This window comes from Protomyctophum parallelum, assembly GCF_964188405.1.
Source record: "Protomyctophum parallelum genome assembly, chromosome: 13".
Lineage (NCBI taxonomy): Eukaryota > Metazoa > Chordata > Actinopteri > Myctophiformes > Myctophidae > Protomyctophum > Protomyctophum parallelum.
In genome coordinates this window covers 41,017,626-41,032,074 of record NC_139708.1, presented here as the reverse complement: position 1 = coordinate 41,032,074, position 14,449 = coordinate 41,017,626, and the positions used below count along the sequence as shown (strand labels likewise).

Sequence of the window (14,449 nt, the reverse complement as noted above, 5' to 3'; positions counted from 1 at the left end):
AGCACCAGCAGACTGGAGTGCCCTGCCCTTGTCTCTCAGATCAATCACTTCCTTTATTGCTTTCAAAAATGCATTATTAGTTCATTTATATCTAGCTGTTTTTGTTTTTGACTGCTCTTTCGTGTTATCTGAGACTATCCTATTGGCATCATACTTATTTGTATTGAATGACTCATTTCTAGCATTATTGTATTATACTGATGTAGTGGGTTTGTGATGGGGAAGAGCTTTTGTTTGTTGTGTTGTTGTATGTTGTGCCCTGAGGACCCCCTTGAAAACGAGTTGCTGCAACTCAAGGGAGTATCCTCTAATGAAATTTCAAAATAAAAGTCCTAAATTGTGATTGTCTCTTTGATTTTTAGCAAACTGAGGCGTGGAGACAAATGGACGGACACGCAGTTCCTGAGATCCCCAACATTCAAAGCCAAGAAGAAACCAAAGAAATCTTCACGTACTACTGATGACTAGTTGAGTTTCTCTCAAAGAAATAATATGAACAAATGTCCATTGAAAGCAGCACATAGAGTGCAAGTGGATGCGCGCGCATCTTCAAAATGCTAACCCTCTTATGGCCACCCTAAAGGCCTATTCATACTCATAGTCTGGATTTTCGGTGGTGAGGTGACCACCACTCCGGTGGTGAGCTGACCACCGGAGCTGAATTAACGTTGAGCGGTGGTGAGTAAAAACAGAGAGAAGGGCTGGAGCGGTGGTTTGCTCTTCACCGCGGCTCGTGACGTCATGTTGTAGTTTGGTGGTCACCTAACCACCGAAAATCCAGACTATGTATGAGCCACAATTAACTGTGCCTTCTACCTGCACTATTCATGTTTTATTCATCATTTTAATGCCAATAGAAAAATCCGTGACATACAAACTATATCTCATTCTAACACGGTAATCCTATAGTATTATATACCCAATCCTGATGGTGGCGCTAACTTCACGATTATGCCGATTTTGACCGAATAGAAGGAATCTGGCGATGTAATTTCCTGTCCAACGGATCACAACATCCGCTAGCTTTCTTCACTGTGTTACACAGTCAGATGTCCGGGATGCTAAGCAGAAACTCCTGTGTTTTCATCCTGTGTGGTGCCGCGCATGGTACTTTAGAGAAGCTAATTGACTAAACTTGTGCGTTTTTATCCTGTGTGGTACTTTAGTGAAGCGAAGCTACCTGACAGAAACTCCTGTTTTCATCCTGTGTGGTGACGAGCGTGGTACTTTAGAGAAGCTAACTGACAGAAACTCTTGTCACAGAGTTTACAATGGAAAGGTTTCACTCCCGTGTGGATACGCTCGTGTGTCTTCATCTCAGACTTCTGGTAGAAACTCTTGTCACAATGTGTACAGCGGAAAGTCTTCTCGCCGCTGTGGTACCGCTGGTGATAGTTCAGATAACCCTTTGACCTAAAGTACTTGTCACATTGTGTACAGTGGAAAGGTTTTTCTCCTCTGTGGGTGATCTGGTGTGACTTCAGTAGCGTGGCCGCGTGGAAGCTCTTGCCACAGTGCTCACACTGGAATGGTTTTTCTCCAGTGTGGACACGCTGGTGTGTCTTCAGAAACTCTTTCCGGGCGAAACGCTTGTTACACTGTTTACATTGGAAGGGTTTTTCCCTAGTGTGGACATGCTGGTGTTCCTTTAGAGTACCTGATGTGCGGAAACTCTTGTCACACTGTTTACATTGGTAAGGTTTCGCTCCAGTGTGGTGATACTGGTGTATCTTCAGACCACTTGTGGAACCAAAACTCTTGTCACAGAGTTTACATTGGAAAGGTTTTTCTCCAGTGTGGACAAGCATGTGTCTTCCTAGGTCACTTGGGCTTTTGAAACTCTTTTCACACTGCTTACAGCGATTCTTCGTTTCTCGATTGTGGTAATACTGGTGTATCTTTAGAGCACCAGCGTTAAGTAAACGCTTGTCACAATGTTTACATTGGTAAGGGTTTTCTCCAGTGTGGCTATGCTGGTGTCTATTTAGTTCATCAATCAGATTGAAACACTGCTCACAATGTTTACAGTGAAAGGGTTTTTCTCCAATGTGGTGATATTGACAGTGTTTCTTTAGAGAAAACGGGAGACTGAAACTCTGGTCACAATATTTACAATCGAAGGGTGTTTCTCTGGTGTGTTTAACCTGGTGTCTTTTTAGGTCACTTGAGGATTTGAAACACTTCTCACAATAATTACAGCGATGAACAGGTTTTTCTCGTGTGTGGACATACTGGTGTGTCTTCATAGCGCCGGGGAGACTGAAACTCTTGTCACAGTATTCACATTGGAAAGGCATTTCTCCGGCGTGCATGCGCTGGTGTGCCTCCAGAAAACATGACATACTAAAACTCTTGTCGCATTGTTCACAGCGGAAAGGTTTATGTCCCACTTGGGGAGGCTGGTGTCTTTCTAGGTCAACTGACTGACTCTTGGCACAATGTTTGTCACAGTCTTTACCAGTGTGCAAACACGGGTGTTTTTTCAGGTTATATGCAGTAAGAAAACCCTTTCGACAATGTGTACAGTTGTGGGTTGTCTTTCCTGTGTCATTCGATGAGTCTACGCAAGTCTTTCCTTCTCCTGGCTGAGTTAACGTCTCGGAAAACCATTGGTGACTGGTCACAGAGTCAACGATTTGCTGACTGTCAGCTGGTGTGACTTTGTGGTTTAGCTTGATGTGTCTTTGTAAGATGACCTGAGATGGGAAGACGTGCGGACACTTGGGACAAGTGAAGAACTGAGTCGGTGCAGACCCGGAGCTCACTCCTGAGAGAGAGAGAGAGAGAGAGAGAGAGAGAGGGAGAGAGAGATATAGATGTTAAAAGGCTTCCGTCATCAAACAAGTTCCTTCCTTGTGTGACTTCCCTGTTAACACCCGAACGCCCGGGGGTATTTGTAACCAGCAACAGGCCTTGTTTACAAATTTGGAAGAGATTTGAAGGTCTGGTTCCAAAAATGAACCAGTATTTAATGAGTAAAATCCATGATAGCCCGGCTGGACAGTGTCTAAGTGGGAGAGGGCGGGGCTTAGCTAAAGGTGAATTTAGTAATTGTGCCAACTCTCAGTTTCCAATGTTCAAGAGGTGCACGCACATCCACACACACCTAATGGTCAAGTGGTGCACGCACATCCACACACACCTAATGGTCAACAGGTGCACGCACATCCACACACACCTAATGGTCAACAGGTGCACGCACATCCACAAATTTCAACAGATGCAGGATCCAAAAGAATAACTAAGAAAGGAAAGAGGAGAACAGATCGGTTTTCAAAGCTTTTAAAACGGTGTGCGCGGATCTCCTCTTACCCAACTCTGTTTTTCCCCACAAATGTAGTTCCTGCAGTGATGTGAATTTTCAATGTAATGAGTCCCGGGATGCAGGGATGGTAATTTAGATGAGTCCCAGGGATGGTAATTTAGATGAGTCCCAGGCAGAGGCGGATTTACCGTTGGGCTAGGGTGGGCTGAAGCCCGGGGGCCCACGACTAGGGGGGCCCCCGGAAAATATTAAAGAAAATAGAATTATATAATATATATTTTTTAATTTAATTTTTTTATATAAAATTGTAATGTATTGAAATCCAATTCAAGTGAAATGTGTGACACTTTATTTCTATTTACTTTACAGTTTATTTAGATTACACAGGCGAGGCGACAGACAGGTCTCCTCCCCTCCTTTTTTGACTCTTTGGTTTCCTCTCCTCTCCTCCTGTGTATGACTGCGCCGTATGCGCGGCGACTCCGGCGAGTTCTGTAGATAGAGGTGGAGAGTCTGGAGACGTAACAGCAGGAGCAGGCAGCAGTGCTGCAGCAGTGCAGTCCGTACTGTTAATGAAACCCCAAGAACCAGATAAGATCGTGTTGCGCCTTGGACCCGTGCGTTGATGGGACATTTAGATTTAAAAGGCGAACGGATGGAAGTGTGGATAAAACGGCTGTGCAACGAGAGGGGAACTAACGTTAGCGTCGCATTAGCTGGATAGCTAACGTGGTTATCACTACAGCACAACAAGCCTCCAGTCCGGTTTACTTGTGAATAAAACAACACGTGGAAGCTAACATTCATCTCTAGCGGTCTAGTCCCATATGGAACCTCTTTGTAATTCTCCAATCTGTTAATACATCTTTCTTCAATCAATCAATCCCTCTGCTATGTAGAGCTACTGTATATAATAGTAGCCCATAGCTGGCGTAGTAGGGGCCATAAGGGGCTGCTGACGTTCGACAATCTGAGAAACTAGGAGTTCAAAGACACACCAAAAAAACTCGTCTTAGTGTGTGTGTGTGTGTGTGTGTGTGTGTGTGTCCCAATAAAGTTTTTATGTTTTCTCATGCCCCCCATGTAATTGAGTATTCATATACCAGTCGTTCTCAACCTGTGGGTCCCCACATGATTTGGGAGTCGGGGGGAGGACCCCAGATGACAGTGAAAGTGACAATTTAAGCACTTTTAAGACTTCTATAATACCTCAAAGGCTCTAAAAGAAAAATACCATTACTGCATCAAAAGTAATCAGCAAACCATGCATGCTATAAAAACTGGTCAAACATTGGCCAGATTATTAACCCATTCTGACCGGGCACCCATTTTGGTGTCAGCATCGTGTCGTGCTTTAGCTATTTAAAAATAGCAGATCTACAAGCTCATATTGCGCCACCGAGTGGCGCGATACGAGCTTGTAGGTCTGCTATTTTTTGAAAAATCGAAGAGCGACTGACATTTTTTAGAATCTGATCTCAGGTCAGAATGGGTTAATCAGACCAGTGTGTGTCCGGTGGAAACCTCGTATGAATCTGATCTCAGGTCAGAATGGGTTAAATAATAAAGAAAGAGGCAACAATTGTGAAAATAGCCGATCTACAAGTTCACAACGAGTTTGTAGATCGGCTATTTTCACAATATTTATCTGTGGAACCATTCTGTTGCTTGTCTGGGTGGGGGGTCCCCAGTTCAAATGATTACTTTGGGGGACCACAGCCTGAAAAGGTTGAGAACCATTGATATGTATAACTGAATATTCCTAAAATTGCTAGCCTACCACCTTGATATAAAATAAAAATGTTGTAACTTGCTTATGTAACTATTCATTGATTCACTCGTATACCAAAATCCATTTGGAGAAAAGAATCACACCTGTGTGAAGTGAGGGGCGCTCATTTCGCATCTAACGTTTGGATAGTTGGTGTCAAGGTGATGTATGATTGCTCAGTAGTTGCTGATGTCTGCTCAGGAGGTTTGAGTGTTTGCTCAGACCGAATGTTTTTAGAGGGAACATTGGGCCTGGGTACCCCAAAATGAAAACAAAATAGCCCAAAGAATGTTCAGCGGGGCGCCCAAAGGGGGGCCCTCAAATTTGGTCCAGCCCGGGGGCCATCAGCAAGGTAAATCCGGCTCTGGTCCCAGGGATGGTCTTTTAGATGAGTCCCAGGGATGGTCTTTTAGACGAGTCCCACTTCAGCGACGTTAAGAGGCATATTGTCATTTTTACAAATTGTATAAGGTTATACTGTGGTTATATTCATGTAGAAAACAGATGAATAAATGATTAGTACAACTAAAACTAGCAAAATAAACTAGAATAAAAAATAATCTCTACATAATTATTTTATATTATTTTGGCTATATGTATTATTTTTTACTGTACTGTACATGCTGAGTACAGTAGTGCATCCCGTGGATGCAGAGGTCGTTGTTTTATTGCGTCCCTTAACTATAAACTTTTTTTTTGCATTTTAATCTGTCTTGTGTTTAACACTGACCTCCCCTGGACTCCTCCTCCCAGTCGCTGTCAGATTCACAGGACTCCTCCTGATAATCACTGGACTCCTCCCGATAACCGCCGTCCTCGCCCTCCTCAGAGTAAGATTCAACTTCAACTTCACACCAGATGTCTTCATCATCATCAACTTCACTTTTCACCGCTAGTGATGTCAACGTTGACCCATCGGGCCCCTCTGGTCTTTGAAGTAGCTCCTCCTGTTCCTGCTTAATCTCTGGAGGCTCCGGTTCCTCCTGAAGCAGACTGGGGCTCCTCTCCCGCTTAGGAGAAAACTCCACTTGGATGTCTAGGAGCAGAAAAACAACATGATAGTCATCAACACTGGATTCCATTTTCTGTCTTTTCCATGTACAAAGTGAAAAAATTACCTATTACCAGTTAGGAAGTAGACATTATAAAAAGTGGTTCTGGAAACTTAAAAAAGGGATATTTCACTTTCAAACAAACTTTTGGTAATTGTATCATCTCATCCTACACAAACCCATTGTAACTTCAAACTCCATTTTAACCACGGTAGATTCATTGAAAACATTTGGTTTTCTTTTACCGTTTTCATTTATTGTTAACTCATTTTGAAAAAAGAACCTACTCCTGCGGTGCCCAAAACATCTAAAGGAATGAATAACAACATTAAATGAAATACCATGCCCCCCTCATGTATTAGAAAGACAGTATCAGTCACCAGAAAAAAGGACAGGTGTTTCCGATTAATCTATCATGGTTAAAATAGAGTTTGAAATGGGTTTGTATAGGAAGGGGACGGGGCAGCTAAAATTAATATAAAATATCTAAATACTAAGCCCGGACCTCAGGGGCTAGGCTAGGCTAAACTTCCGCTCACTTGAGCCATTGAGTTATAATTATACTTCCAGCAGTCTTCCGGGTGCTTTAAAACGCCACTGAGCAACTTCCACTGAAAGTAATAGCTTGGTGGCGGGGCTAGTGCTCCGGTTCGGTCTCTATCCTTTATAGCTTAATGCTAGTAACTGTTGTGTGTGACAATGAACGCCTTGAAGCTGGAAAAGAGAGACTTACCGAGGTCTGGCTGGTATTCCGGCTCCTCCCGTAGCGTTGAAACGGGTCTGGCTGGTAGTTCCTCAGCACCAGAGTCTGGAATGCAAAAAAAATAAAAAAATCCCAAAGTTCAGGATTAATTACAAAGACTTTAAGAGAGACACGTAACACAATTTGATCCTCCACGCTCCATAGGGTCCCGTAATGCCCGTGATCTTTAGCTGCGTTTATCTCGGACTGGGCTAGATGCATCCGACTGCTAAATGCCTAAATTGTAAATTCTACTGCCACGCTGTGCCCCCATGAGGGGATCCAGAGTCCCCAGTAAAAACCCACTCACCCAAGTCAAAGTCGCGGAGGTGCCGGGGTAATTGTCTCTTCCTCCGTCCTACTGCTGGGAGCTCTGGAGAAGTCATCTTCACCTGCAGGCTGGAGTCCACAGGTCTGGGGTCTCTGGAATGAAGGGACAGAATAAAGACATTGACATTGAAGTTGAAGCTTGTAGGCAAGTCTAGGCACATCTGGGCACCTCAACGCAGGGCTACAGAGTGCGACCTATATTAACCCATTTAGGACCGAGACCAGATTCTACAAAATGTCTTCTAAATCATCAACGGTTTTCTGAATCAGTGATTTTCAAACTGTTTCATGTCAAGGACCCCACAAATTGTAATGTAATTGGCCGCCGACCCCCCATCTGAAAATATGTTGTTCCAGGGACCCCACCCCCACCCAGAAGAAAACATTTGAGTTAAAAACGTTGAAAGAATATATGTTCAAAGATTGGAGTCACATTTTCACAAATTTTCAAAAATAGCAAATCTACAAGCTCATGGCGTGCCATTCGGTGCCGCACTATGAGCTTGTAGATCTCGCTTGGCTGGCCTCTGGTTTGCGCACCAAATGAGCTCATTCAAACTGTTTCATGTTATGAGCTACTTTGTGTCCTTGCAGGAGATTATATTTGCTGGAGTTTGGAAGTGCTCGTTAGATATCACTCAACTTCCCTGTGTACCACCTGTTTTGAATTAGCACATAATGCAAGAGGCAGCAGGACATTGCTTTACTGAAAACGAATGCTTCCAAACTCTGATGGAAACATGGCATGTGCACATGGTCAATAAGCTTTGTTCGGGACTGTTGCACAACGGTGAATGATAAAGAGTTGCATAATTTGCGAACACGGACAATATTGGACAAAACTGCATGCGTGTGTGTATTATGTGTATATGTGTGTTTGAGAGAAAATATAAATATCCCAATAAATTTGGGTCATTTTCAATCTTTACATCAAGGCAAAACAAACTATTGTATGGAAATGAATATCCCCTGACCTTATCATGCTGATGATAGTTGTTAATTTCCTAGACCAGGGCTAGGAAATTAACAACTATCATCAGCATGATAAGGTCATGAATTAATACCACACTATACAAAGAAAAATATGGTGCAGCCTAATTTGTGATGCCTTACCGAATATAAAGGTTTGTGGCACCAGTGCTACCTGTTTTGCAATTTTGTCCAAATACCAATATATATATATATATATATGAAAAATGGTCTTATAGTAATGTAAACTATAAGCTACATGATGAACATGTATGGTACATCATTATCCAACGTATTGTTTATGCCCCAAAATGACTGGATAAAGTGGATATACAGGTTCTAAGGAAGGCGGGACGCACAAACGGAGCTCCGTTTTTTTTGCCAGATTTATAACTTCCACTTTACATAGGAGCTAGCAGATATAAGAAATCCGGTTGCCTTCAGAATAAGGTGTTTTAAAAGACATGCATTAATTTTTTTAATGCAATTTATGATTTATGTATTTTGAAATGGCTTATACACTATAGTACTTATATGTGCCACAAAAGGTAGTTACTGATTTATAATGGCTATCGATTCCCATTTAATCGGGGCGGGCACTTGGCACATTTACCTACCCTAGCTATAGCCCCTTTCGGAACACTCGGTTAAGCTTTTCTGAAGTTCGGACGTCGCTTACCCCAGGGTCCCTGAGTACTTATTCCACTCTCCATGGGAGGCAGATGTACATACCCTCCGTTCATGCCGTGCGGCGCTCCGCTTGAGTGTTGGTGAGATGTTGCAAAGATGCATAAAGCGGCTATAGGAGACAATGGAAACGTGGGAGAAATCGCATTAAGCGCCGATGCCGTTAAGTATTTTTAATCTTTTTTTTTAAAGTTTTGGCTGCTCTGAAATTCTCTCTTCCTCACTTCCCATGTCCCACCTCCCAACGACACAACAGCATTATAAACATCCTGCATGTACGCGGTCGGTCAATCAGAGGCAGTAACTAGGACGTGCAGCTAGCCAGTCACCCCTCGGGAGGCGGTACAATGGGGAGTCAACAAGGAAGTCCTAGAATGAATAAAGAGGATGGTGCACGGAGGCGCGGCCTAGGCTCCTTGGGAGGTTTGCACATGTGCAGTGTAAACAGGAACTGCGATGATGGAGTGTTCCAGCAGAGGTGCTAGCATAGAGTATTAAGGTGCATGAGAGTTGCTGACCCGGAACTGAAATAATAAAAATGATACCACAAAAAGAGAATAGTACAAAGTACATTTTGTTATTATTTTAAAAAGTATATCAATTTCATAACTGTGGAAAAAATGTTGTGTATAACAGATTGAAAGATAAAGGACAAGTACATTCACTAAATGTTAATGTTTTTGTATATTTTCTTTTGTGGATTTTCCATGTTCTTTAGTACATGTGTCAAACTTTTATTTTTGTGAAATGACAAAGGAACATGGATACTGTATTGAGTTTGTGCTTAAAATGTACTGTAAATTCTACAAACTGTTAATAAATATTTCAATCAATCAATCAATACTGTTCATTCAAGTGCTGTGGATGATACAAAACATTTGAAAAGGGAAGGGTGGCTGCTGTTTAATTCTCAACTGTTCTGGATCTCAGTATTTACATCACAAGTTATGAGCTTTCTATCTAGCACCTCTGCTGGAACACTCCCATCATCGCAGTTCCTGTTTACACTGCACATGTGCAAACCTCCCAAGGAGCCTAGGCCGCGCCTCCGTGCACCATCCTCTTTATTCATTCTAGAGGAAGTCAAGGAAGTGAGGAAGAGAGAATTTCAGAGCAGCTTAAAACTTTAAAAGAAAATACTTAAAAATACTTAACGGCATCGGCGCTTAATGTGATTTCTCCCACGTTTCCATTGTCTATAGCCGCTTTATGCATCTTTGAAAACAACTCACCAACACTCAAGTGGAGCGCCGCACGGCGTGAACGGAGGGTATGTGCATCTGCCTCCCATGGAGAGTGGAATAAGTACTCAGGGACCCTGGGGTAAGGGGCTACCCTAGCTGGTGCTGTGGGGCATCACCCATTTAATAACCTCGCGTCACCAGGCTTTCCTCACCAGTTTAAATAGCTTCATATTTATTGTTGCAGGCTACAATAATGCACATTTTAGTTGACAGAAATGTTGAAACTTTGGTGTTTATTCTAAAGTACACATTTTTACAACATTGAAAAACGTAAGAATGTACAATGTGTCATATTTGGCCTACTACAGCAATGATGAATTAAAAGATGTGAAGAAAAGAAAAACATAGTTAATCTCCATAATATTTTTGTAAAGCTAGCGAGCAACTAGGGAGGGGCTAATGCAGCGTTTCAAAATTATATTATTTAGCCTGCGGACCCCCATTAGACAATATATGCCAAGGACCCCATAAGACAATATATATGCCAAGGACCCCCATAAGAAAATATACACCAAGGACCCCCATTAGACATTATATGCCAAGGACCCCCATTAGACACTATATGCCAAGGACCCCATAAGACAATATATATGCCAAGGACCCCCATTAGACAATATATGCCAAGGACCCCATAAGACAATATATATGCCAAGGACCCCCATTAGACAATATATGCCAAGGACCCCCATTAGACAATATATGCCAAGGACCCCATAAGACAATATATATGCCAAGGACCCCCATTAGACAATATATGCCAAGGACCCCCATTAGACAATATGCCAAGGACCCCCATAAGAGAACATTTTTACGGCTCTAGCAGTGATTTTCAAACATTTGTATTTCATTCCCCCATTTAATGGCATTTCTATCTCTGGGAGTGGACCACCATTTATATTGAAAAAACAATGTTAATTTAGCCCAGAGTGTACAAATGGAACACGTTAGGGCACATTTGGTTCCATTTGTACACTCTCTGAATTACAGACCCATAAGGGTCCATTTGGTTCCAAACTATCATTTAGCTGGGGTCCCCCTGGAACTTCCTCAAGGACTCCTGGGGGTCCCCGGAACCCACTTTGAGAACCACTGGCCTATAGGCTATCTGGCAAAAAAAAAAAAAAAAACACACAGCCAATGCTGCCCAGGCTTCAAAAGCATCCCCCCAAAAATTCCCTATTCTTTCAGGTCAACACTCTGATTTACATTAGGCTACTATTGTATAATATAAATGAGACAAAAACATACCTTCACGGATAACTTAATTCTGGCAGAAACCCCACTTTAACGCATCCAGAGTGAGGAACTATTCTAGTCAAAAGACTGTAGTTGTTGTAGTTGAAGCTATCTTAGCATTAGCGTTAGCATACAACAAAACCAAAACCCGTCTTTAAAGTTCAAATTCCTCCCGTGTTCACTAGTCAGTCTGTCACTCTTTACAGACTGTCGTGCAGCGGCAATATCAGACACAATAAATTGCACAAGTACAAAGGGTTGTGCACTGTCTGCATATCTCTGCTCTGTTTGTTTGGGACTGGTGGCAGCGCTGCTGTTGTTCATAGACAGACAGATGCCGCGGCGACTGGCCGACCTGTGTTCAATGAACACGGATAAGCGAGCACAGATAAGACTTCCGGTGGTCGAGCTCTACAGAATAAAAGTACACTCTATATTGATTGAAAACTTTATTTCAGACACAATGGGATCCATTATACAAACAACATTGAAAAACATGACAGTAAATACAAAACAACAACACAGAGATAGCCTATATGTATCAGGGCAGGCTATTTTCACTCCAGGCAGTCCTTGTCAATTAAAAACATATAAACATTGCCTCCAGTGTTTCCAGTGTTTATAATCATATAAGTCTAGAAGACCATAGAGTATTAAAAGGAGGGGGTCTAGAGTCTAGAGTCTAGACCCTATATGGTCTAGACTTTTTTTTGATTGATTGAAAGATTTATTAACAGTTTGCAGAATTACAGTACATTTCAAGCACAAACTCAATACAAAGACTGTTAACTGTGAGTGGACGACCCAATTAAGCATTACACTTGTTTACAACAGGGTCCACTTTGGTCAATTCATCAAAAAGACTCAGTCTAGAAGACAGTAAAAACAAAAACGATTGATTTATTTGTACGAAAAGACAGACAGAAAAACAGACAGACAGACAGACAGACAGACAGACATGTAGATCAAAATATGTTGTATACATTTTGAAATTGTGGAATGGTAAATTAAATTAAATTAAATTAAATTAAACTTGTATTACCTTATAGTACTAGTATGAACTATATATAATAAGTATATTTCCATGTGAATACCTTTGTAGCCTACTTTTTTTACCCAAGTCAATTCCAGACTTTCAGTATATTGTAGGCTATATGTATTGATACTTTTACTTATAAGTAATAGATGTGAATAGTTTTTTTTTCCACCACTGCCATTAAAGGACCACTTCACCACTTTTCAACCTATCTTCATATAATAGCTGGTCCTCACTAATAATCAATAAAATTATTATTATTAAAATAAAATGGCGCAATTTTTAGGAGGGCTGTGGGCAGTTCAGAAATTGTCCTCCAGTGACATCATCGATGGGGAATACAAGCTAATAGAAACTGCAAGCTTTCTAGTCCTGAAAAGTTGCAATGCGAAAATAGAAGCTATCGTTCTCACAATAATGAAAACCTAAAACATTTTTGTAAAAACAAATCTGCCTAATGATGATGTCACTGGAGGACGGTTTCTGAACTGCCCCACAGCCACTATATGAGACACAGACTGAGTAGAAAAGTGAGATATGAAGATATGTTGAAAAGTGTTGAAGTGGTCCTTTAAGGGCCATGGCAGAGAAGTGGATGCAGAATATGGGCCACAAGTGCTGGCTGGTTAAAATGGGACACTTTGGGGTTATATAAAGCGTGTCCGTTTACCAAAGTGTTTCACAGTACAAAGGCGAACTGTGCCTCAGAGGTGAACACTATTTATTTCCCATCAAAGTGTTCAGTACTACATAATAAATAAATAACCACCAGGGGCGTCATTTGGGTCATCAGGAGATGGCCACCCCCCTATAATCTTCACATTTAACCTCAAATTCAGTTTATTGTATGCATAATTGTCCCCGACAATTCGCAGATTAATGTGATTTTATCGCCCGTCCATCTACATAAATAAATTATAAGTCATGAATTAGATGAGTTTTATTGTACATTCCATTTATTGTATGAACTAGAACAGTGCAGACGAATCAGAAATCAGCAGAAAGTGATCAACGTTTGCGCTACTCTATGCCGGATTGAATAAAAGCTCCCAGACTTTTTTTCTCTCCCTGGAAATAGAGCACCGATGTCCTGACGTAACTCGCTCATCCCTTCGATTCCCCTGGTTCGCGGAAGTAATTTCTCTATGGAGAATAACATGGGGTGATCTTAATATCGTCTACTATAAGCGTTGTGGTCCAAAAATAAACAAGCTGTCTCGGCGTTATTGTCAGGGAGGTGTCTCTGTATCGTTTGCAACAGTCAGTCACTCATATATGATACAGTCTGCTTCTAGCGAAAATGTAACTAATTCAGCAGCAGTAACATTAGCGTTTTCTCTCAGTCAGTTGATTCTTCATATCCATATGAGTGAAGCGGCCGGGGTGACATGTTTATTTTTCAAACACAGTTGTTATATGAGGCGATCTAAAATCCCCCCTATGGGGATTACAATGCAACTAAAACAATACATGAACCTGGGGACAGACGCCCTCTACTGAAAGTGACGTCAGACTTCGGTGCTATATGAAAACGTCTGGGTTTCCGAGGCTAGTTGCGGGGTGATCAGGTGTGTTTATTGGGCTAATAAAGGGTCAAATGAACACATGTGCCGCGAGCTTGTAGATCTGCAATTTTCTAAACAGCTGCATACATTTGAAAACTTGAAATGGGACATTCTGCTTGATGACTAATTGACTATACTTCCTACTTTGTTTAAAAAAAAAACACTTTATTTTCATTTTTATTGATGCATCAATGAATAAACATATGTGTACATTTTGTTGTATCCGACAAGTTATACTTCCTACTTTTGCTACTTTAACACCATGTTTGCCTTTGGACGTGTACACACTCCTTGTGTTTCGCGCATGCATTGCGCACTGCCGTTTACTTCCCTGTTTACGAGTGGACAAAAGAGGCTCATAACTCTAAATCTAGGGCGCTCTCCATGGTTTTGACCAAAGCGGCGGTGTTCTGTGATCATTTCTGACTTTGGACGGGAACCCCTTTTGGTGTTTTAAGCATTATGTTATGCTTTAGCTGTTGAAAAATAGCAGATCTACAAGCCCATGCGTGACACCGAGTGCAGTACTATGAGCTTGTAGGTTTGCTATTT

The 14,449-nt window shown here is 41.7% G+C and overlaps 1 protein-coding gene across 1 annotated transcript; it reads right to left on the bottom strand.

Moving 5' to 3' along the window:
* Nucleotides 1–1,199: 1,199 nt before the first annotated feature.
* On the bottom strand, nucleotides 1,200–11,609 carry LOC310868669 (uncharacterized protein; the record flags this gene model as incomplete). The annotated part of the gene is made up of 6 exons (XM_083779125.1): nucleotides 11,305–11,609; nucleotides 7,141–7,253; nucleotides 6,822–6,896; nucleotides 5,767–6,072; nucleotides 2,429–2,767; nucleotides 1,200–1,657 (listed from the first exon to the last, which is right to left on the bottom strand). Exons 2-6 carry the CDS (start codon nucleotides 7,214–7,216, stop codon nucleotides 1,200–1,202), a joined length of 1,254 nt encoding a protein of 417 aa, XP_083635251.1. The 5' UTR covers nucleotides 7,217–7,253; nucleotides 11,305–11,609.
* Nucleotides 11,610–14,449: the final 2,840 nt, after the last annotated feature.